The 24,339-nt window shown below is 42.4% G+C and overlaps 1 protein-coding gene across 1 annotated transcript in view; it reads left to right on the top strand.

Annotated features, from left to right (window-relative positions):
• LOC104633937 (uncharacterized) overlaps positions 1-22,482 on the top strand; it is a 32,927-nt gene extending 10,445 nt beyond the window's left edge. The window contains 33 exon segments of the mRNA XM_075770699.1: positions 23-86; positions 170-268; positions 1,654-1,757; positions 1,838-1,976; positions 2,594-2,712; positions 2,915-3,064; positions 3,522-3,692; positions 4,346-4,655; positions 4,825-4,901; positions 6,169-6,256; positions 6,348-6,465; positions 7,976-8,099; positions 8,191-8,327; positions 8,404-8,659; positions 8,840-9,076; positions 9,443-9,619; positions 9,700-9,845; positions 9,934-10,021; positions 10,401-10,790; positions 10,895-11,021; positions 14,706-14,824; positions 15,313-15,509; positions 15,712-15,895; positions 16,125-16,290; positions 16,925-17,053; positions 17,252-17,556; positions 17,642-17,845; positions 17,979-18,104; positions 19,415-19,585; positions 19,678-19,782; positions 19,856-19,951; positions 20,078-20,165; positions 20,168-22,482. Of these exon segments, the coding sequence (XP_075626814.1) occupies positions 23-86; positions 170-268; positions 1,654-1,757; positions 1,838-1,976; positions 2,594-2,712; positions 2,915-3,064; positions 3,522-3,692; positions 4,346-4,655; positions 4,825-4,901; positions 6,169-6,256; positions 6,348-6,465; positions 7,976-8,099; positions 8,191-8,327; positions 8,404-8,659; positions 8,840-9,076; positions 9,443-9,619; positions 9,700-9,845; positions 9,934-10,021; positions 10,401-10,790; positions 10,895-11,021; positions 14,706-14,824; positions 15,313-15,509; positions 15,712-15,895; positions 16,125-16,290; positions 16,925-17,053; positions 17,252-17,556; positions 17,642-17,845; positions 17,979-18,104; positions 19,415-19,585; positions 19,678-19,782; positions 19,856-19,951; positions 20,078-20,165; positions 20,168-20,277 (5,121 nt within the window). The 3' untranslated portion in view covers positions 20,278-22,482.
• Positions 22,483-24,339: the final 1,857 nt, after the last annotated feature.

Below are 24,339 nucleotides of genomic sequence, written 5' to 3' on the forward strand. Positions count from 1 at the left end.
CTACCTTTTGTCTGCTTGCCAGGGTAAATTCATTTGTATTCATTTTGGTACCTCTGGAAAACTGGCCTCTGGTGACATTGAGACCTGTGAGTAAATGAAGGGAGGGCTTACTGCTTTACTACAAAGTAAAGAAGGGCCTGAAAAATTTATATCTGCATACATATTACAGACTTGCTGGAAAAGTCAAGAGTCACTTTCCAGCTGAAAGGTGAGAGAAGCTACCACATCTTCTACCAGATCCTCTCCAATAAGAAGCCTGAACTGCTTGGTAAGGATAGCCATCACCTGGTGGCATTTTGCAGTAAAACCAGTATGGGAAACTTTTCCCTAAATATGCCAGCTCAGTGATGGAGGGTCCAGTGGCACCTGCTGGCCTAACACCACGTGTCACAGGCACCCAGCTGCCTTTTCAGTGGGTGCCTCAGGCTGCACAAAGTTCTGAAGTTTTGATCATGGACTTATTTATGTCATCTACATTCCAGCATCAGTGATGACTGGGTTACCAAAGCTGTACACAGTACTTTTCTCTCTGTATAATGGTGTCACACTAGGGGTTACACCACCTCCAATTTATGTTCCCTGGGTTCTAGTGCAAACTGTGTGCAGCTGAGGTGTCAGGGTGTCTAATTTACTCTGCCTTACACCTTGCTGTTCTTGCTGGTGTGGAAATTCCAACTTATAGGGGCCAGATCCTGTGAATAATCTTCAGTAGAAAGGTGAGAAGTTCCCTGGGTGCAGGATGGCCAGATATCCTGATCTACAAACTATCTATCCAAACTCTTAATCATGTGGGCAAAAGTTCTTCCCTGTTTCCAGTATAGCCCCTCCAGCCTTTTCCCCGTTCACACTGCCATGGCATACCCTACCCATGCCCCGCATCTGTCCCAAACCCTTTTGCCACACACTTGACTACTGCACTCATCCTCACTCCACTCTGCCCATCCCTCCCAACCATCCACAGAGCATTTCCCAGGGTGGAGCTCCTACACCCATCCTCCCACTATGTCCCCTCCTGATGTTTACCACCTCCCTCTTCCCTTACCAGAGGGACTGTCGTGTGCCAGGGGACTGCATGTCTGTGCAAGGACACAGACAGATTTATCTTCAATGTATGAAGGGCTTCTTCTCCTGCACGCTGCAGAACCCCAATGCACATCTACACACCTTCACTTCTCCTCTTACTCTGCGATAGGATTCAGGACTGAAAATTAGTTTTGAATTTTGGCCTCAATTAGATGGAGATAAACACGCATGTTTTTATTACTTACATGCACCAGCACGCAACCCCAGTGGGTGCAAGGGGCATCCAGAATGGATTAGTATATGTCATGTATGAGGATAAGCACTTACGACTTTTACCTTAATCTTTCTTAAAAGCTGTTTCTTTGGATGGCCCTTGCTCTTTGTCTGCCAGTGCTGAATGTTCAGCTCCCACTTCACAGCATACTAAACTAGTAGGACTGAGAACCTGCCCAGGACTTTCCGCTCATCCAGTGGAAGGCAGATGAATGGCTTTACTCTGTCTTTCTTGTCTTTTACTAGAAAAGCAAGAGTTGGGAATGCAAAAGAAAAAAGATCCTGTGAAACCTTGCTGAGCCATTGTTCCATTTTAACTGCCAGGATCTGGCTCTCACTCCTTCACTTGCCTTTCAGAGATGCTCCTCGTGACAACCAACCCGTACAATTACCGCTTCATCAGCCAAGGGGAGATTTCTGTGGCCAGCATTGATGACCAGGAGGAGCTTGTTGCCACAAATGTGAGTACATCTAGCAAGGAGAGAGAGTATCACTTTTATCATCACCACCATTATAATCAGCTGATTAATCCTTTGTGCAGGCTGCCATTGACATTTTGGGCTTCAGCCCTAATGAGAGAATGGGGATTTACAAGCTGACAGGGGCAATCCTGCACTATGGGAACATGAAGTTCAAGCAGAAACCACGTGAGGAGCAGGCAGAGCCGGATGGCACAGAAGGTAATACCTTCATGGCTTGGGTTGGAAGGGACCTTAAAGATCATCTAGTTCCCACCCTCCTGCCATGGGCAGGGACACCCTCCACTAGACCAGGTTTCCCAAAGCCTCATCCAACTTGGCCTTGAACACTTGCAGGGAGGGGGCATCCACAGTTTCTCTGGGCACTAGAAATTTCACTAGAAATGCAAGGAGGCTTACCACCTCCTGTAGAGTCACTTTCTGCATCCACTTTATTCCTGATGGCTCTGCTGAAGGAGCTTCTGCCTTGGACACATTACTATAGTGTTTGGCAGTTTCTGGTAACACATCCACACTTGTTCTGCTTGGGTGATATTGTGCAGAAGTGGCTCAAAGGGAAAAACACTCTGCTGTCCCATTACCAATGCACTCCCTGATTTTACCACACCTGTTGGGGCTGCCACGGCCACTTAATCATAAGGACCAGCCCTACATGGCTGTTTGGAAAACTAAATGAGAACCTTGGTCAAGCTGTGTGGATAGGGTGAAGCCAACCAGTTTGCCAGGTTTCAGAGTGAGCTCTGATTGGCTCCAATGCATTCTGTCTGTCCCAGCTAAAAAGAAAGTCTTTCAGCTTTTTTTATTTGTTTGTTTTACAGAGGCTGACAAAGCAGCATACCTGATGGGCCTGAACTCAGCAGACTTGCTGAAAGCTTTGTGCTATCCCCGGGTGAAAGTGGGAAATGAATATGTCATGAAGGGCCAAACAGTGGATCAGGTGAATGTGAGGGAGCGGCAGGGACTGTTCTCTCCCTAAGGGACAGGAGTAGGTGCAGGTCACAGCTGAGGATGGACCGGACCATTAAGACCTATTAGTGCACTTTGTGGGCTGACACTATCTGTGCATAGTGGAGGGGTGGTTTATTCTGGTGATGCACTAGCAGTGCCCTTACACAGCTGTGTGAACCATCTCCCTGCAGGTGCACCAGGCAGTGAATGCCATTTCCAAGTCAGTCTATGAAAAACTCTTCTTGTGGATGGTGATGCGCATCAACCAACAACTGGATACAAAGCTGCCAAGACAGCACTTTATTGGGGTCTTAGACATTGCTGGCTTTGAGATTTTTGAGGTTTGGTTTTACATAGCATTTTCAGACTTCTGGCTGTCTTTAAACACTTTTTCCTTTTGTTTTACTTTTTATGACCTTTCCTCCTCCTCCTCATCTCAACGCAGCTCTCAAGAACAGAGCAAATCTCTTTGAAGCTGCTTCTGCCTTCATAGATCCATCACCCACTTTGTAAGAGAAAAGAAACAGCAGAAGCATAGCCATGAAGCTGCCGTCTGTCTCCCCACAGAATCTGTATTTAGTCATATTAGAGTCACCCAAAACCATCACCATTGCACGCTACATCAACCATGTGCTGCACAGCACAACCGTTCTGTGAGCCCACACGACCCATGGTATATCCTCTACACTGTTATCAAAACCCTTCAGGGATAGTCTGGCTGACCTTGCCTTGACATCTCTATGAAATAAATTGATTGGAGTCAGTTTAACAATATTAACACATTTACACAAATATTAGTTTAACAGCTTTGAGCAGCTGTGCATCAACTTCACCAATGAGAAACTGCAACAGTTCTTCAACCACCACATGTTCATGCTGGAGCAGGAGGAGTACAAGAAGGAGGGAATTGAATGGACGTTCATTGAGTTTGGGATGGACCTGGCTGCCTGCATTGAGCTTATAGAAAAGGTGAGTTTCTTATGCAGCTTGTGCAATCACACAAATCAGATCTGGAAGGGCCTCTCAAGAGTGTTTGCACTGAGTGCCTAGAATACAATCTATCTGTGAAGCTTCCAGGTCTCCTTACCTCCTCCCTTCCTTTAAACATAACCGTTGTGATTAATTATCCACTGAATGGAAATGTATTCTGCCTTCTAAAAAGATATTGCTTTTATTTCTCTGTTCTGTCTGTCTGTCTTTCACATCACTATATAAATTGCATTTCATTGTTGTATTTACCCACTTGCCTTCTGTCTTTGCATATTGGTTCCTCCTCAGGTTTTCCTCTCAGTTAAATTCAAATGTTAGAAAGCCCCATGTCTGCTTGCTTTTTGCTCCTTCTGGATAAGAAGAAGTCACTACTCTATTCCAAGAAATTACTGCACAGTTTTTGCTTGACTTGCTTTGTTTTCCAGCCCATGTCTGGGTAGTTCAAAACCCTATTTATGAAAATTTGGTGCTTTTGAATATCTTGCCAGCTGTCCACAAAAAATCTTGCTTATCTGCTCCTCCCAAGCCAATTCTCTCTAAAATACCTCTAGTACTTTAATTTTAGCATTTATTTCACTCCATATTATTATAACTTGAATTCATCTTATTTGAAAACACCTTTTTTTATTCAGCCTATGGGTATCTTCTCCATCCTGGAAGAGGAGTGCATGTTCCCCAAGGCAACTGACACCTCTTTCAAGAACAAGCTCTATGACCAGCATCTGGGCAAGTCCAGCAACTTCCAGAAGCCCAAGCCTGCCAAAGGCAAGGCTGAGGCACACTTCTCCTTGGTGCACTATGCTGGCACGGTGGACTACAACATCTCTGGCTGGCTTGAGAAGAACAAGGACCCCCTGAATGAAACTGTTGTGAGGCTGTACCAGAAATCATCTATGAAAATTTTATGCAATCTTTACGCCACTTTTGCTTCCATAGATGAAGGTAAGATCAGAGGATTATGTCTCCTGTCTGGTGTTTCCAACTGTAGCTATCACCTGACTTGAATCAGTGTTGAGTCAGTATTTGTGCTCTGTGTATTAGATGCACAGTTATAATGCTGTCAAAGGGATATACAGCAGTACCTCAGTTGGACTGTCATCTTATTTTCCAGCTGAAAGTGGTGGTATTAAGAAGAAAGGAACCAAGAAAAAGGGCTCTTCCTTCCAAACTGTCTCTGTACTGTTTCGGGTAGGTGTGTTCTCTGACACAGCAGGGGCAACCAGTGCCTTGTGTGGGCAACACAAATTACATATTGCAGCCATGTCCTGGGCTGCATCAAAAGAAGGGTGACCAGCAGGTCAAGGGAGGGGATCCTGCCCCTCTACTCCGCTCTGGTGAGACCCCACCTGCAGTGCTGCGTCCAGCTCTGGGCGCCCCAGTACAGGAGAGACATGGAGCTGTTGGAGTGAGTCTAGAGGAGGCCACGAAGCTGATCAGAGGGCTGGAGCACCTCTGCTATGAGGACAGGCTGAGAGACTTGGGATTGTTTAGCCTGGAGAAAAGGCGGCTCCAGGGAGATCTAATTGCAGCTTTCCAGTACCTGAAGGGGCCTACAGGAAAGATGGTGAGGGACCGTTTATCAGGGAGTGTCGTGACAGGACAAGGGGTAATGGGTTTAAGCTGAAGGAGGGTCGATTGAGATTAGATGTTAGAAAGAAATTCTTTACTGTTAGAGTGGTGAGGTACTGGAACAGGTTGCCCAGAGAGGTTGTGGATGCCCCATCCCTGGAAGTGTTTAAGGACAGGTTGGATGAGGCTTTGGGCAACGTGGTCTAGTGGAGGGTGTCCCTGCCCGCAGCAGGGGGGTTGGAACTAGATGATCTTTAAGGTCCCTTCCAACCCGAACCATTCTCTGATTTTATGATTCTTGATGCTGCTGTGACACATCTATATCCTGGGGCCAGGAACAGCATCCACCTGTCTGTGATGCGGTCATACTCAGAGTATGTCATTATTGTATTAAAAAAATGCAGTACTAACAAAAACTATCCTGCAGAGCAGATGACCTCTGATGTCACAGAGAAACATTGATTTTGTGGCTCAATTATCTTTTAAATATACATAACTAATATATCTAAGTAATCAAAACAACAAATCAACCCATTCATTCATTTGATCAAAAGTTCATTTGATCAAGACAGACCACTATTGGTATCCCAGAATATCGTTCATTTCTTTCCATCCTCATCCTGTTATGATTAGTTTCTAACCACTAAGGACACATTTTAATTTTAAGACAGGAGGAAAGATTATGAATTGTTTCCACTCTTAGTAGCTATTCATTTTGCTAGTAGCTTTTTATTTGCTGATGCCTATACAGGATTGTAGAATATTCACTAGAAGAGTAAGGAAAAACTTCTGAATTTTTATTTTTCATCAGAGTCAAATCATACTGAGAATGTTTGCATTATGCGTTGAAGTAACATAGAGTTTAAAAATTATCTCTTTTTTACAGGAAAATCTAAATAAGCTGATGTCCAACTTGCGAGCAACTCATCCTCATTTTGTGCGTTGTATCATTCCCAATGAAACAAAGACTCCAGGTAATTCATAAAACATAGATTAGACATTGGCAGAAGGATCAATTGACCAATGCTAGAAAAATCAATATATCCCCATGGTGCTCTGTCATAGGCCTGATGGATCACAAGCTTGTTCTGCACCAGCTGAGATTTAACAGTGTTCTGGAAGGCATTCGAATCTGCAGGAAAGGATTTCCTAACAAGTTATTATATGGGGATTTTAAACAAAGGTCTGTAATAACATTCTTGTGTATGAATTGAGCCCAATTCATTTAAGAGAAGAGTCTTGCTAAACAAGTCAATGATATAGTTCTTAGGAAAAGACTATTTTAATATTTAAAACTATGGAAAGTATGAAGACATATCTAATAGCAGGGCCTGTGTGGGCAGTGCCAACCCAAATGCCTTCCTGAATACTGTGTGCCAAAACCTATTTTCACTTCATTCATGTTCATCTGAATATTTAAGCAAATTCTTTGCTTAAATTCTCAAATTTGACACAAGCATGTTTCAGCAAAATTATGGAGAGTGGTCTATACCACATCCTATATTTAACCACTATCTAGTAGAAGTTTGAAGAATGTTGTTTAAATAGTTCTAACTAGAATGGTTTTACTGAAAGGAAATTGTGTTAAATCTGATATCACTTTTTTGATAAAATTACAATCATCTTGACGGTAAATGTAGTTACATTAACAAAATAGACTTCATCAGGACATCTAAATTAGTTCCACATGGCACTCTCATTTTGTACGGGGCTGACATTTCTACATGCTAACATTTCTACAGCACCTTAGCTACATTAATTTATAGATTTTAAAAAAAAAAAAGCACAACTAAATAATTTTAACGTAGGAACTGCCATGCAAATAAGACATTTATAAAGGGTTATTTAGGGCAACCCAGCTGGGGTCGTCTGCTTGTTGTATTTGCACAAAAGCAAATGTAGGGTCAGATCTGCAAGAACAAAGGAAGTACACCACGCTTATAGCACTGAACAGAATATCCTGGAGAGCAGCGACGTCGAAAAGGGTAGAAGTGTCATTTTGGGCACTAACTGAAGAAGAGTTCCCAAGGCAGTGATGTGGGTGGGCAGATTTGTGTATAGGTAAACAGGGGCATGCTGAAAAGAATAGGGGGTGGAATAATCTCTCAATGTAGGATTAAGAAGTCCACTGCAAGATACTATGTCTAATTCTGGTGTACATGCTTCAGGAGGAATGCGAGAAGCTGGATATGGTTCAGAAAAGAGCTACAAGATAAATGTGAACTCAAGTGCAGTGAGAGATTTATATCAAACTATTTAACTCATGAAACTGTATGTTAACAGATGGGGGCTAGATGAAAAAGGCACTGGGAGGGCTGTGTGCCTGTGTTATACAGGAGATCAGATTAGGTAATTGCAGCAGCTCCCCTATTCTTAAAATCCATTATTTTTTTAAATTTACAGCTAATCCAGTGAGCTGGGTCCCTAGATTAGTGTAAATGACTGTGTCACAGATGAGCAGAGTCTCTCAGGTCCAGAGAACAGACCATCCATGCCCTCAGTCTCAGTGAGGGCTGTAACACACACTGGGAACCTACTGAACTGACATGCTTCTCACTGGCTTGCTATTTAAGTCTGGAGACATGAGTCAGACTCAGCCTTCCTCTGTATTTTCAAAGTGACAGCTGTTCTTGTAGCATCCTGTGTACTAAAATGATCGCAACAGTTAAGCTTTTTTTCCTTTATTTTGTCAGATACTGCCTTCTGAATGCTGGTGTCATTCCAGAAGGACAGTTTATTGATAGCAGGAAGGCATGTGAAAAGTTACTGTCTTCTATTGAGATAGATCATACTCAGTACAAATTTGGACACACAAAGGTAAATATTTAATTCTTCCATGCAATGAGAAATCATTCATTGCATTAAAATATAAGCCCAGCAATGGCTGATCTCTGTTCTTTGATTGCAGGTGTTCTTCAAGGCAGGTTTACTAGGTGTCCTGGAAGAGATGCGAGATGATTGCTTAGGACAACTGATCACGCGGACGCAAGCTTTATGCAGGGGATACCTCAGGAGGCTTGAATTGAAAAGAATGCTAGACCGAAGGTCTGTGTCTTTTGCGAGGTATGCTTTCTGAAAGATGTGCTTTTATAACAGTACAGATGGATGGCTTTGATTTCAGGGAGTCCATCTTCTGCATCCAGTACAACATCTGTGCATTTGTGAATGTCAAGCACTGGCCCTGGATGAAGTTGTACTTCAAGATAAAACCCCTCTTAAAAAGTGTGGAAACTGAGAAAGAAATGGCCACAATGAAGGAAGAGTTTGAGAGAATGAAAGAAGAACTGGCTAACTCAGAAACCAAAAGGAAAGAACTGGAGGAAAAAATGGTGACTCTGGTGCAAGAGAAAAAGGACCTGCAGCTGCAAGTACAGACTGTACGTAATTTTCAACAATTTTTGGCTCCTCAGATTACATCAGTTTTGTCTGAATGTTCAGGAAAGGGCTTAATGGAAATTCAGTCATTTCACATTCCAATTGCATAATGAGCAGGTGATTTCTGCAATTGTCAGTTCCAATGTGTGGCAATGAAACACATTTCTCTTTTCTGTAAAAAGGAAAATGAAAATTTGGCTGATGCTGAAGAAAGATATGACCAGCTGATCAAAGCAAAATTCCAGCTGGAAGCAAGAATAAAGGAGGTAACAGAAAAACTGGAGGATGAAGAGGAGATAAATGCTGATCTGTCAGCCAGAAAGAGGAAACTGGAGGATGAATGCTCTGAGCTGAAGAAAGATGACCTTGAGTTAACATTGGCCAAGGTTGAAAAGGAAAAGCATGCCACAGAAAACAAGGTACTTTTTATTTCTGCTATTTGCATGTTTAATAATAATTGCTCTGTCTATATATAGTCAACTTGAACAATAACACAATTATTGTATAAGGAAATCTATGGTCCTGATGTTACATTTAGTCACCTCTATTGTGCAGGAAAACCAAACCATAAGCATCCAAAAATGCAGTAAAATGAAAGTTCAGGATTGGTTTGTGACTTCAGAAGGGTTGATATATAAGCAGAGCGATTGTGTAGTTTGACCATCTAATACAACTAATTAAGTCTCTTTGGTAGTCTAGCAAGAAGTTTCTTGCCTTTGTGTGATCACTAGCCTATATAAAAGCTGAAATTATTAGTGACCTTCAAGTATTTTGCCTTACAATAGGTTAAAAATCTAACTGAAGAGATGACACGTTTGGATGAGACTGTTGTGAAGTTAGTTAAGGAGAAGAAGGCTCCGCAAGAAGCCCACCAGCAGGCACTGGATGACCTGCAAATTGAGGAGGACGAAGTTAATACCTTGACCAAAGCCAGGATCAAGCTGGAGCAACAAGTGAACCATGTGAGCATGTTCAACGTAAGGAGAAGGAACAGATTCTTCAGTTGTTCCGTCAGTCATCTTTATATATGTATCTGTTACAGGTTGAAGGATCTTTAGAACAGGAAAGGAAAGTTTGTATGGATCTTGAATGTGCAAAGAGAAAGCTTGAGGGAGATTTGAAACTGGTCCAGGAAACCATAGTGGATCTGGAGAATGATAAACAACATTTAGATGAAAAATTAAGGAAGTATGAGAAAAAAAAAATAGTGGCAAATTTACTATTTGTTTTTAACTGGACATATTTTATTTTTATTAAAAGAACATTGCCTTCACAGGAAAGACTTTGAATTTAACCAGATGCAAAATAAAATCGAGGAACAGCAGAATTCAGGTATTCAATTGCAGAAGATCAGAGAATTGCAGGCAAGAGACTTTATGTAACTACGATGTCATTACTGTTTGCTTGTTTAAACTGTAGTAGCATGAATAATGCTTGTCCACAGTTGGTAACTGATAAAATCTCTGACTCAGTCACAGTAATTACCTCAATATGTTGTAATAATTTTCCCCACAGAACAGAAAGCTGTGATCTAAAGTTAGTATGAGTTGATCCATAGGTCTTTTGCTGTTGATATGCCTCCACCTACAATGGCAGAACAGTAAAATTCAAAGGGACTTTGTTTTGCTTATAGTCTCCAAAACAATGGGCTTGGTATTCTGCTGTGACAATTACGCGTTAAACTAAGCATTGAATTATCTTTTCCCTTATTAATTCCTCACGTGCTATTTCCTCATTACACAGGCCCGTGTTGCAGAGCTGGAAGAGGAGACCATGAGTGAGAAAGCGATGCGGGCAAAAGCAAAGCAGCATTGTGATGAGCTGGCTAATGAACTGGAGGAAATCCGTGAAAGACTTGAAGAGGCTGGAGGAGCCACCACCACTCAAACCGAACTTAACAAGAAGCGTGAGGCAGAATTTCAGAAGATGCGTCGCGACCTCGAAGAGGCCACGCTGCAGCACGAAGCCACGGCTGCCGCCCTGCGGAAGAAGCACGCGGACAGCACAGCTGAGCTTGGGGAGCAGATCGACAACCTGCAACGGGTGAAGCAGAAGCTGGAGAAGGAGAAGAGTGAGCTGAAGATGGAGATTGACGACTTGGCCAGTAGAACAGAGCTCATTACTAAGTCCAAGGTGTTTCTTTATAAGTGAAAAACTTGAATTGGCAATATTTCTGTCTGGTGGGAATTTAATGCAATACAAACACACACAGATTCTACTTTCTTACTCTCTTTCAGGCTAATCTGGAAAAACTGTACCACACCCTGGAACACGAGATGCGAGATATGAAAGCCAAATTTGAGGAAAACCAGAGAAATATGAACAAGATGGTGATACAAAATGCCCAGCTCCAGACAGAGTCTGGTAAGGAAGACACAAAGATCTTCTGAGGGGACGCTTTTTCCCTTCAGTATCAGAGAGACTCTCTAATGCGTACCACGAATAAGGCCTAATTGTTCCCAAGGTGCATATTCTACTTCCAGGCTCATTGGTGCAGGCACAGACAGCATTAGAAATAAATCAAAGGAAATGAGATCATGAGTAACACTTTAAAGTTCATATGCTAATAGCAAATATCATTTTCTTAGGTAAATAATTCCCAGAATGATGTGACATAGCTGGGGAGTGCTGATGTATACTGTTCTAGCAGCAGAGCCATAGAGCTACACCTGCCATGAAAGCCCTTTTTATGTGAATGAGCTCTATAGGCACATCTGTATGTGAATGGAGATATAGTTACAAGGAAATAGGAGATCAAAGAGGGCATAGCATGTGAAAGTCTCCCAAAATCTGGTAATCTCTGGAGGCTAGTGGTCCTGATGAATCCACAAGAACTGCCAAACTCAGAACACCAAACCCGCCAAATCAGCCCAAGGCCACATGCAGACTACCAGATTATACATACCACCTGATGAAAACAGGAGCCGCTGAGGGTCTTTCTGAACAAGCGCTGGCCCGTCAGTATGATCCTCTGCTTCTGAGCAAAGAACTGGGGTTGCTGCTACTGGGGAGATATGGTGAATGTGTGTGAGTGAGCTGTGGAGAATTACATGAATGTGCTGTGTTCAAAGTTACCTGGCATTAATAATAACAGCTCAAGGCTAATAACTGTAGCAACCTTATTAATAAAAGGTGTTCAAATAAATACTGGTTGTGATCTGTGACTCCCCCGTCTCCATCCCTTACCAAAGGGAAAAGGGAATTTATAACCCCTTTTGATTGAGAATATCATGTGGGAACACACAGACCATAACCAAATTCTTTCTTCTTTTCTTCTGAATGATCTTTTTGAAGTGGTCATGCTTGCAAGATGATTCTATAAATCTGACCAGTTTGTTGTAATGTCATTGCTCAAGGGGAATCTTAGGTTGAAATTGAAAACCGAGAAAAAATCTAAAATGTCTCAGGAAAAATCTGAAAAAGATGATATTGGAGGCCTACAAGAAGACCCAAGAATTCTAGAGATGATAGCAGGGGCTATAAGCACCTCTCCGAGAAAGGAGAGAGGTATTACTTCAACCTGCAGGACAGAGGGTGATGTAGAATAAATGTTTCCCAGTTACTGTAAAGCTTACGAAGTGAAACTTTAGGATATACCTCTTGTATCACAGGACCAATTATGGGAAGCTGCTAAAGCATTTTGTGTCAGTGTGATAGCGTAAAATCATACTGCTTCAATATGAAAATTGTGTTTTAAAAGAAACAAGCCAATTTTCTAAAGCAAATTTGTCTTCAGAAAAAGAATATAATCTAGTGGCTCAAAAATGTAATAAGGGATGCAATTGGAATTAGAGAATCAAGTGCATTTAGAAAAAGAAAGAAAAGCAACAGAAGGATTTTCAAGGATTAAAATATACTGTGCAATGGTTCACCCCAGAGCAAGGTAGAGCTCCAAAGGGGCCTGATCATAAAAAATGTGAATTTAAAATTAGATGCTTGCAGAAAACAGATTGGGATTCAAAAATGAAAAAGAGCTGCTGATCTGCAGGAAGTGATGGAAAATTAGGACTCAGGAGGAAACACTTATTGGGATAATACACACAAATGGAAAAAAGAAGAGGAGCTGGTAATAGCAGCATATACAATGATGACTACCACCATCCCACAACAGAGAAGTACCCCAAATGAAACTAGTCTTGTTACATTAAAAGAAATGACACCAGAGGATGAAAGACAGGTACCTGCAAATCTTGGGCCACTGAAAGAAAGTACAGTTGTGGTTTGGATTATGGCACTTTCAGAATCTGCTGCAAATGTTTAATAAAGTAGGAATGAAATAGGTAAACCGATTAGCCTTTGTGTTGCACCAGCTCTAAGCCAGGTTAAACATCATGCACCAAGGGGTCATTATATGGTCTCCTTGATGACTGCCTTAAGTCAAATTGGCCAACAGATGGGTAAGGCAAAAATGGCATTGGCAGCACTAACATTAATCCATAAATTGGGAGATGATGGGGAATCACTTAGATACGGGCAGGACAAAATACCATGTGCCAGTCACCCAGTCCTGATGGGGCACAGGTAGCTCTTGTCCTCTGGCAGAAGCAGCAATGAATCAGGTTCCTTGTAGCACTGGATGCCCAAACACACCGCACTTTATATTGCAAATGCCTGTGTGGAAAAAAGTAGGGAAACCTACCTGGAATCAGTTGTGGAGATAGTACAGAATATTACTAAGTATTATGAAGTGGGTTTAGGAGAAAAGGAAGAAAGGGGGAAGGTTCCCAGAGACTTACAGTATCCCAGCAGATGAACAGCAGAGAAGAGGAAGTTTCCAGAGGAGACAAATAGAGAGAGGTCAAGTAAACACTGATAGCAGGGGTAGGGAAGCAGAAGAAATTCACTAAACTGTGAGCAAGTCAAGGGAGGTTCTTTTCCCCCTCTACTCTGCCCTGGTGAGGCCACATCTGGAGTTCTGTGTCCAGTTCTGGGCTCCCCAGGTCAAGACAAACAGGGAACTACTGGAGAGAGTCCAGCGGAGGGCTGTGAGGGTGATGAGGGGACTGGAGCATCTCTGGTATGACGAAAGGCTGAGAGAGCTGGGGCTGTTTAGCCTGGAGAAGAGGAGAATGAGAGGGGATCTGATCACTACTTACAAATATCTAAAGGGTGAGTGTCAAGAAGATAGGGTCAGACTCTTCTCAGTGGTGCCCAGTGACAGGACAAGGGGCACCAAGCACAAACGGGAACACAGGAAGTTCCATCTCAATATGAGGAAAAACTTCTTTACATTGAGGGTGACCGAAGACTGGAACAGGCTGCCCAGAGAGGTTGTGGAGTCTTCTCCTCTGGACAGATTCAAAACCTGCCTGGATGCAATTCTGTGCAACCTGCTCTGGGCAATCCTGCTCTAGCAGAGGGGTTGGACTAGATGATTTCCAGAGGTCCCTTCCAACCCCTGCCAGTCTGGGATTCTGTGAAACCTGTGCAAAGTGGTGGAGACTATTAAAGTGTTTAGTAGAAGATATGGTAGAATGGAATGGGAAGAAACCACAGAATAAGCTAGAAAGAGTGATACAACTTGAAAAACATCTAGACCTAGAGACAGGATTGCCAATTTCCCTAATGTTGTTTTAAAAAAGGATGTCAGTATAGAAGAAATTTAGAAGGGATAACAAACAAGAAAGGAAAGAGAAAGGAAGGTTTGAAACTATAGAGAAACTAAGTGCTATGCACCTAAGTATTTAAAGCTGAGAGAAGATTGGGTTAAGTATGTGCATGTGGAAGTCTCAATGAACAGTAAAACTCATGATTAAAGTAGAATAGGAGTAATGTTGAAGGAGATAGAATAGATAAGTGTTGGAGGAGACATACCTGTCTCATAATTTCATTACTAAACTCTGCATTACTCTAAAAGTAAAGATGACATGGTAAAAAAATATATGCAATGGGAATGGTAAAATAAGAATATATACATAAAGGTAACAACTGATAAGAAAAATAATGTTGTGTGATTCTACTTGTCTGTTACTGATTATCATTTATGTGTGAATGCTTTAAGGATGCTTAATCTGAACAGTACTGGAAACTTGTCTTCTCTTCTCACAGGTGAACTAAGCCATCAATTCAAAGAGAAAGAAACCACAACATTGCAACTGTCCAGAAGCAAGCAGGCAATTACACAGCAAATACAAGAACTTAAAAGGCAGTTAGAGGAAGAGATTAAGGTAGTGCTAACTACTGAGCACATGCTAAGTCTTCAATTAAAAACCACTTTTGGAAGTTTGTAAATATTGTTGCCTACAGTCCAACAGAATAAAATTACTACTGGGCAGAATGTGTACAGTGAGGACCATGTTTAAGTGCTTTGCTAAGGAGGTGTCTGACATGCTAGAAGTGTTTGCACTTTTGGTGAATTTTTTTCATATGTTTTTTAACTTTAAAGCCATGGTCTACCTGATTTCTTTTGCTTCTGTAGCCCCAGGGAAGAAAAGCTACAATGTATGCCAAGGTAAAAGCATCACTCTTGGTATTTTCTAGTGGTAGAGATGAGAAAAGTTGGTTGCAGCTGAAAATAGCTGCCTGAACACTTAGAAACATCTGGCCCTTAGTCTTCTGCCCAAGCTGCAGTGACCATATTTTTAGTGTGTAAGGTCATGGGGTCATATATTTGCCACAGCTAACATAAATACATGATATTATGGGTAATTTTTAGGCCAAGAACACCCTGGCCCACGCCTTGCAGTCTGCTCGCCACGACTGTGACTTGCTCCGGGAACAATATGAGGAGGAGCAGGAAGCCAAGGGGGAGCTGCAGCGTGCCCTGTCCAAGGCCAACAGCGAAGTGGCCCAGTGGAGAACCAAATACGAGACAGACGCTATTCATCGCACGGAGGAGCTGGAGGAGGCCAAGTATGTGATTGATGAACTGTCCAGACTTATGTATGTTGTGCAGAACATAGACCTGCTTTTAGTAGCCTGCCCTAAATTATTTTATTGGGTTTTGCTTATACACTTAATTAAAAAAATGACTTCCAATATTGCACTCATTAAATTATATACATAATACACTGATTTTTTGAATCATATGCTTGTTTTATTTGTTTTCCTTACGGAAAAAAGTCTGTCAGCGTCTCCAGGAAGCAGGGCAGCAGGTGGAGACTGTGAATTCAAAGTGTACCTCCTTGGAGAAAATGAAGCTGAAGTTGCAGGGGGAGGTGGAAGATCTGAAAGTGGACAAAGATAGAGCAAACACATTGGCGGCTGCCCTTGACACAAAACAGCAGAACTTTGATAAGGTGATAAGTAAGCACAGTATCTTTTAAGTCTAGCCTTCCTAGAAGGCCAAACTAATCCTACTTAATACTGAAATCAAGTTGAGTCTTAACAGTTATAAGCTCGTCTAGAGTATGGCAATAGGATTTTGTGCTGTTTTCAGAGACTGTGGTATTTATCTAGTACAGAAAATAGCCACAAATAAAATAACATTTTCAGTACTAGCAGGAGATGAAACATTATGTCCTTCAGATCATGGCAGAATGGAAGGGAAAGTATGAGGAGAGCCAGCTGGAGCGGGAGGCTCTCTCTAAAGAATCGTGCTCGCTGAACACAGAGATTTTCAAAGTGAAAAATGTCTATGAGGAAACCTTAGATCAGCTTGAAACAATCAAACGGGAAAACAAGAATCTCAAGCGTAAGTGTTTTGCTCTGGTTTCCCATTAGCTGTTCACAGTCCTACCACAACAAGGCATGGTCTACGAGCGTGCCTGTGTCTGCAAGAGGTGTACTAAGTTACAGGACTCTGTTATTACTATTCTCTCCATTTTAATGGAGAATATAAATGTCTCACCAAAAGTTGTCGAGCAAGTTTGTCAAGTGACTAAGCTAATAAAGCAAATGCCTCTCTGTTATCTGCTGCAGAGACCTAAGATCAAGGTCATTTAGGTGCCAGTCCCAGATAAATTGGTGCCCTCAAGAAGCTGTACAGCTTGTGGAAGTGAATTTTACAGATGCACTATGAACATATAACGACAAGACCTGTAGTGTTACCCTGATGGCCTATCCAGAGACATAAACCAATGCAGGTATCTTCCAGGCTCTCTGTAAGGAGGCCCATGAAATCACAACAATGCCTCTGTGTTTATGTCATCCTGCATGAGTTGGCTGCATGTTTTTATCTGTACATACATATACATACAGGTATACAGCTGTGTAAACATGTACATATGTGTATACATATGTATACAAAAGAAGTGTTGAACATAGTCACAAAACATAGAGTAGAGTTTCTCTGGCTCCCATGGGCTGATGTCATTCTTATCTCACAGAGGAAATAGCTGATCTGACTGAACAAATTACTGAAAATGGCAAAATGATCAGAGACCTTGAGAAAACCAAAAAGCAAGCTGAAGTAGAAAAATCTGACCTGTGGTTATCTCTGGAAGAGGCAGAGATGAGTTAGTTTAAATATTACTGGAAAAGTAGAGAGCAATCTGAACAGCTTTCTGTTCTCTCTCCTGGGCAGTGGCTGTGTGCAAGGTTGATTGCCACAAATGTTATGAGTTTGTGTGCAGTCACTGAGCAACATCACAATGATTATGTTCTCTGAAATGTAATTTTTGTGTTTGCTTTTCCCCTTTTTCTTTTAAAGGCAGCTCTTGAGCATGAAGAGGTCAAAATCCTTGGTGTCAACCGAGAACTGACTCAGATTAAATCAGATATCTATAGAAAGATTGCTGAGAAAGATGGCGAGATCAGCCAGTTAAAAAAGAACTATCAAAGGACTGTGGAGACAATGAAGGGTATATTGGATGCTGAGATCAGGAGCAAAAGTGAATCCTTAAGGCTGAAGAAGAAGATGGAGGGAGACTTGAATGAAATGGAGATCCAGCTGAGCCATGCCAACCACCAGGCTGAAAAGGCACAGAAACACCTGCACAGCATCAAGGGAGTTCTCAAGGTCTTGGTCTACCTTTCTGGTTGATTTATTTTTAAGCACAGTATCCAACAAGTTCATTAGGACAAAATTGACTCTTCATATTTAGGACACACAGCTGCACTTGGATGATGCTCTCAGGACCCAGGAGGACCTGAAGGAGCAGGTGGCCATGGTGGAGCGCAGAGCAAACCTGTTGCAGGCTGAAGTTGAGGAGCTACAGGTAGCCCTGGAGCAGATGGAGCGGTCGAGGAAAATGGCTGAGCAGGAGCTTCTGGATGCCACTGAACGTGTGCAGCTCCTCCACACCCAGGTAGTTTGCTTTGCTAAGAAAGACATATTTTTGGGTCCAGAGATTCACAGAGCAAGAACAAATAGTGATTCATGGTCCTATGTGTAAGAGACCAAAGACAGACACTCAAAGCCTCTCTTTTTTTCCTTCATAGAACACCAGTCTTTTTAATACAAAGAAGAAGCTTGAAACTGATATGGCACAAATCCAAACTGAGATGGAAGATCTTACTAATGAAGCAAAAAATGCTGAAGAAAGAGCAAAGAAGGCAATCACAGATGTGAGGATGTTACTCTGTTTTTCTCTTAAAATTTTCAGGGCTTCCCAATGGCATTGCTGCTGGGAGTTAATGTAAATACTCTTGTCACAAGTTGGACAAAGAACCAGTCTGTGGGCCTGGTTGAAGAGGCTACACGTTGTAGGAGGATCAGAGAACTTGTCCTGCTGACAGATGAGTTACTGGGGCTGTTGTTACCATAATGAACTAAACCCACGTTTAGTCAGTCTAAAACAAATAACTTTCTCCAGTGCTGCATGAAAATGTAAACCCCAAAAAAATCCTGCAGTATCAAAACCTGTAAAGGGTCTAATGCATTTAAATATATATCTTTTCAAAATCCTATTTGAGAACTTTTAAAATGAGAATTGTGAATTTTCATTCAAAATGGGTGCTCTATCCTTCTGTGCAAGGCCAGTGAAGCTCAATAGGGTTGGGTGTATCATGGGACCCAATCTGCTAATGAGTTTTGATGCATAGGATCACAACAAAATCTTAACACTTAAAAATATTATTTGGAGTTAAAATAGATGGAAAACTTCTCCATTTGCTCATGAAAATAATAAAAAAATTTAGATCATTTTTATTCCGTTTGAATAAAGCAGAAATAGAGCAATGAATTATAAACACACACATATATATTTACATATATATAAAACTTCTAATGCCATTATTTTGATCTTACATTATTTAATGTAGACTTTTTCAGGTATTTTGCTGCCAAAGCAATTTGTTGAATATTACATTATTTACAAGTAATGTCACTCACTGTTTCACCAAAATGCTTAATTTGATTGCGTAGGAATCAAATGTTTGAGAGCAAAACATATCCTAGTTTTGTCATAAATAACATAGATTGTTTTAAACTATTTTCTGCCTTGTGACACTAGCCATCCAGGCTATGGATGCATGCCCTAAGGCACAGCACGCAGACTCCATCACGCTCCACGTGTATTGTGCAGGGAAGCCTTTCAGCTGTGCAATGCCCTGCTCCAAGCTTCGCTGTGCCTCCTGCTCTACCCCACGGCACCTGGGTGTCCGTGAAGGTCACAGTAATGACCGTACCATGGGATAGACCATTTACCCTTTCTGTTGTTCCATGTTCCACATGTGTAGCAAGGCAGATTTTTTCCCATCCTTTTTCCTGCTATTTCCTATCATGTTTCTGCCACTGTCTTGTTACAGAAAAAAACGAAGCAGGAAATGTGGTAGCAGGAATGGTCAGCAGGAACCGGGAATAAATCCTCAGATGGTACACAGCACGCACTGTTCTTTCACATTCTTCCAGTTTCTTGTGTCATCTCCCTTCCAAGGCGGCCATGATGGCCGAAGAACTGAAGAAGGAGCAGGACACCAGTGCCCACCTGGAGAGGATGAAGAAGAACCTGGACCAGATGGTGAAGGACCTGCAGCACCATCTGGATGAAGCCGAGCAGTTGGCACTGAAGGGAGGCAAGAAGCAGCTCTTGAAGATGGAAGCCAGGGTGGGTACCAGCACTGAACATGGTCGTCAAAGATACCTTTCTTCTCTGAGTCCTGTGTGAGGGCTCAAGCCAATTGTTGATTGATTCACCAGATCCGAGAGTTAGAAGCTGAGCTGGAAGAAGAACATAAACAATCCGCAGAGGCTATGAAAAACGTTTGCAAATATGAATGGCGTGTCAAAGAGCTTACTTTCCAGGTAGGTATAAATAGAAAGCAATTCTGATGTTTTGTCTCCCAAGGACGCATAATTGCACACTCTTTTTCCACAGAATGAAGAACACAGGAAGAACATGATGAGGTTACAAGATCTGGTAGATAAACTGCAGATGAAAATCAAGTCCTACAAAAGACAAGCTGAGGAAGCTGTGAGTCATTAAAGTGAAGCAAACACCTATTATTTGCCATTTTCTAGGACTGTCAGTTTAAAACTTGGCTCTGTCCTCCAGCATGTTGCCAGATGGTTTTTAGTTCCTTTTGTTTTGCCATTTCAGGATGAACAAGCCAACACTAATGTCTCCAAATTCAGAAAAGCACAGCATAAACTAGAAGAGGCTGAGGAAAGGGCAGATGTTGCTGAGAGTCAAACAAGCTCAGAGCTAAAACTCGAGAAATTCCTTCTACAAAGGTAAGCCTTTATTGCAGGAGGCAGGTATGCAGTTTGCACTGTTTGCTCAGGCAAGTCGAGCAGTAGATTTGTGCCTTGCTGGTGTTTATAGCCACCATTCAGAAAGGACAGTTCTGGATGAAAGCGACTTTAAAGAAAGGCTGCCAGGGTTGGGGTTGTTAAGAAGAAAAGGCTCCAAGGAGACTTTTTTCTGGCCTTTCAATACATAAATATTGAGGGGGCTTATAAGAAAGAGAAAGACTTTTTACCAGGGCCTGTAGTGACAGGTCAAGAGGCAATGGTTTTAAACTGAAAGAGGGTAGGTTTAGGTTGGACATAAGGAAGAAATATTTTACAATGAGCGTGGTGAGGCACTGGCACAGGTTGCCCAGAGAAGCTGTGCCCCATCCCTGGAAGTGTTCAAGGCCAGGTTGGATGGGGCTTTGGGCAATCTGGGCTAGTGGAGGTTGTCCCTGCCCATGGCAGGGAGTTGGAACTGGATGGGCTTTAAAGTCCCTTCTGTCTCAAACCATTCTGTGATACTATGATTCTGTGACTCTGGCATTTCAGGCTCTGGTGCCAAGCATGAGTCTTCTGGCTAGTTTCATCACATTAGTTTCGTATTTAAGAAACTGCCTCATAAGGTGAAAGTAATGAAAGCCAACCTAACTGAACATTCCTAAAACAACATTCCTGTGAGCCTTAGGTAGAATTAACATTCTGATTGAGAAATATGCAGCAGCACTGTGTCCTTAGGTAACTGCCCAGGAGGTTCAGCTATCTCCTACCCAAGACTGATATAAGATCTAGAGCCTATTTTTCCTAGGGTGATCTGAGCAGGTGTAACACCTTTTGACTGCACTAGTCTAGCTCAGTTTGTGGTTGGAGGTAAAATACCCGCAGCCCACGTTTTGGAAAAATTACTAGTGCCTAGAGCACGTATCCAGGAAATTGAGAACCTTGGCTCCAGTCTGCCTCCTGCTTACCTACAGCATCCTCTTACTCATACAGCATTTTAACTCTAGAAGAGATGCTATGGAGAACATGCTTTCTCCTGAAGGCTTCGGTCTGAGACTCAATAGACAATGTTAGTTCTGCCAGAGGCTGGTGTGCATCTTTCAGTGAGTCACTCACTGCCGCACTCCAGTCAAAGGCTTTCACTCCTCAGTGCTTGCCAAGACCCCAGGGGAAACACTTGGAAGGCTGAGTCCAGGTTCCTGAGCAAAATCTCTAGACATGAGATTACCTCATAAAGGGAATCTGTAATTGAATTGAAAGCCCAGATGGGAAAGATTTCAGATATCTCCTATTGGGTATCCCCAGGTAAAGGCAGATTGAGCATAGTGACTGTGGGCATCTCTTTCTGCAATATGCTATAATTTTTGATACTGCATTGAGGTGCCTGATACTGTGCAGTATATGCAGAACCTGGGCAGCTGGCACGAGTTCTGGATTCTGCTCTGGGACATCTTGTAGTGCCTACATCTTTTAATAGATCCAGTGGATCAATACATCCTTTTACTTCCTTCCATACTTTACATTCACTTTTGGAAATGCTGTGATACTCCTCGTCCTGGAGGATGGGGGTGCAGGTTGTTTAAGCACTGCAATAGTACAGTAGCACTTCAGAAAAACAAAAACAGACCTGTTTCTTTATTTCAACCCTTCAGTCCAACAGCATGACATTTGATGATGTGTGGTCCTGAGCGTTACAGATGCCACTACATTGACCTGGGCTCCACTTGCACATCCTAGCTATATGGTGCATTGAAACAGATGATTTTAGGGACCAAAAGACTCATCTTGACATGTGTGGACTAAACAAAGCCTCTCCTTTACAGGTGGTGTTAGGAAGTGAAAAATGAGCTTCCTCTGGGATAACCAGAACTTACACAAAGCATCTTTCCAGATGTGGATTTGTGGTAGCTAGAGCTATACTGGTAGAAAGTAATCTTCCATTTGCTTATGAACACAGACATGTTCTGTCACTCTGCTGCTGTACCAGTGTCAATAAAGTAGATATCTGCAACTTCAGATGCTCCGAACATTGATGTTCGGACGAGAGTAATTTTCTTTCTAAGTTAAGCATAGTTGAAAGTGTGGGTTCAAGTCTTACTGCTGCTATGATCATGTCCTGACCTTAAAATTTAGGTGTTTGACAGGCTTTCTCCATACCTTCTGCTTCAAAGCAGATATCCTGACCTTGTTAAATGAAGCTGCAATAAACTACTGTATGAACAGATGTGTTATCTCAAAATTGCAATGTGAACAAAATTACAGTATTCACGCTTAGATTCACTGCTGTATCTCTGCCTGGGAGAACAAGACTGGTCCAGCCTGTGAGTGCACAGCCATCTGTGTGCATTACAAATCAAGTATTTCTAACCTCATTGTAGTCAAACTGCATTTCAGGAAGTTGTCCCACTTCTGAGCTATTCAGTACTGCAGCTCTGAGCAGATGAGGACTTGAACTTAGGTGTCTCACATACTTGTTACATTGGAAATTGTTATCGAATGTTCTGTAATGTTAGCAGCAAAATTTGAGTAGCTGTTTGAAGCTTACCTCTGCAGTGGCACCGGGCACCATAATTCTGCTTGGTGTTTCCCCAAGAGAAATACGTGACCAAGCTACTTTGTGGTGTACGTGTAGTATAGTTGAAAATGCAGGATCTCAGGTAGTGAGAAAACCCAGATACTTTGGCACTGGTGAAGACTGCTGAGGAGTCATACCTGGCAGCACAGTAAGGGCTGGAGAGTGAATGGGATACTTGTGTGCAGACATCCCATTGCTCTGAGAAGATTAATTAGTTTATGCACAGCACTAGATGCTCTGTCAAATAGGATGTTGACACTGTTGGGAAGTTCCAGCTGACTGCTTCATGTCTGTGTGCCTAGGAAAGGTATATCCAAATGGATCTGACCTTACCTGGCTCCAGGACACAGCCACACCAGTGCTCAGGAAGCAGTCTGGCCTGCTTCTGCTGTCAGTAACAAGGATGAGAGGGAAGAAACCCAAGATGTTCTGTCACTCCTGTCTGAAAAAGAGTGTTGGGCATCACCTCTTTCTCAGTTTTATACTACAAAGAGGTTAATAAAACCAGCAGATACCTGTCCCTCCCATGGCACCTGTGAAGGTTTAACCATGGCTCCCCATCAGACCCCCAATGTTTTTCGTTCCTCCTCATCCAGTGCACTCATGCTCTTTGGCAAAGAGTCAGGATGGCCCCATCATCATGGTCAATGTCTCTGCTTTGCCGGTCCAACATTACCTAGGTATGGACTGCTCCTGTTGGACAGCAGACCTGTTTCTTCCATTACCACAAAATAATCAGGAGCCTTAATCACTTGGGTGCCACCGCACCAGGTCAACAGTTCACTCATTTGCAGCACTGCAACGTACCCCTTTGCAGAAACATCTGGCCCACCTGACCTGGGATTTGTACTTCATTGTGCAGAAGGGGAGGTAGAGTTGTGCTACGGATGGGTCCCACTGCTGAACACAACCATGTCAAAATGAACAGTCCCGTACTGCAGCCTATTAGTACATCACTTCCTTGCATCAGATTACCTGGAAGTTCATATCTGTAGTTCAGGCTGCATGAACTATAAATGGTATCTCAGTTTGAGAGCAAAAACCTTGAGTTCAGTGCCAGAGCTACCACCTAGGAACTACTACAGAAACTAAGGTGGAAACTAAGCCATGGCTTCCCAGGTTAGCAAAGACATCATCGTGCCTGCAGAGCACAGCAAACCCAGCTGACAGAGTAGTCTGTCAATCTATCATTGCTTGGACTCCAGGAGACTGAAGGCCTCTAACATTTCTCTTTTTTCCACATATTACAGAATGGTTGAGTTTGGAAGGGATCTCTGGAGGTCATCAGGTCCAAACCCCCTCCCACCTCCCATCACTCTCCTCTGTCCCTCAGTGGAAACACAATGTACACACATTTTAGAAAGTGTCCGATCTTTCATTTGTTCTAGCAAAAGCTGATAGCAATGTACTTCTAGCACAGATGTTTCTATCTTCACTGACAGTTCTCCCTGCCACCTAGGCCCTTCTGGTATTTGCAAACATAGCTCAGTTTGTCTGAGCTCTTTGGCCTGCTCTTCAGGATGGGGCTCACAGGACCCTGCCCATTGATTCCTCCT

This window comes from Balearica regulorum, chromosome 18, assembly GCF_011004875.1.
Source record: "Balearica regulorum gibbericeps isolate bBalReg1 chromosome 18, bBalReg1.pri, whole genome shotgun sequence".
NCBI classification, from domain to species: Eukaryota; Metazoa; Chordata; class Aves; order Gruiformes; family Gruidae; genus Balearica; species Balearica regulorum.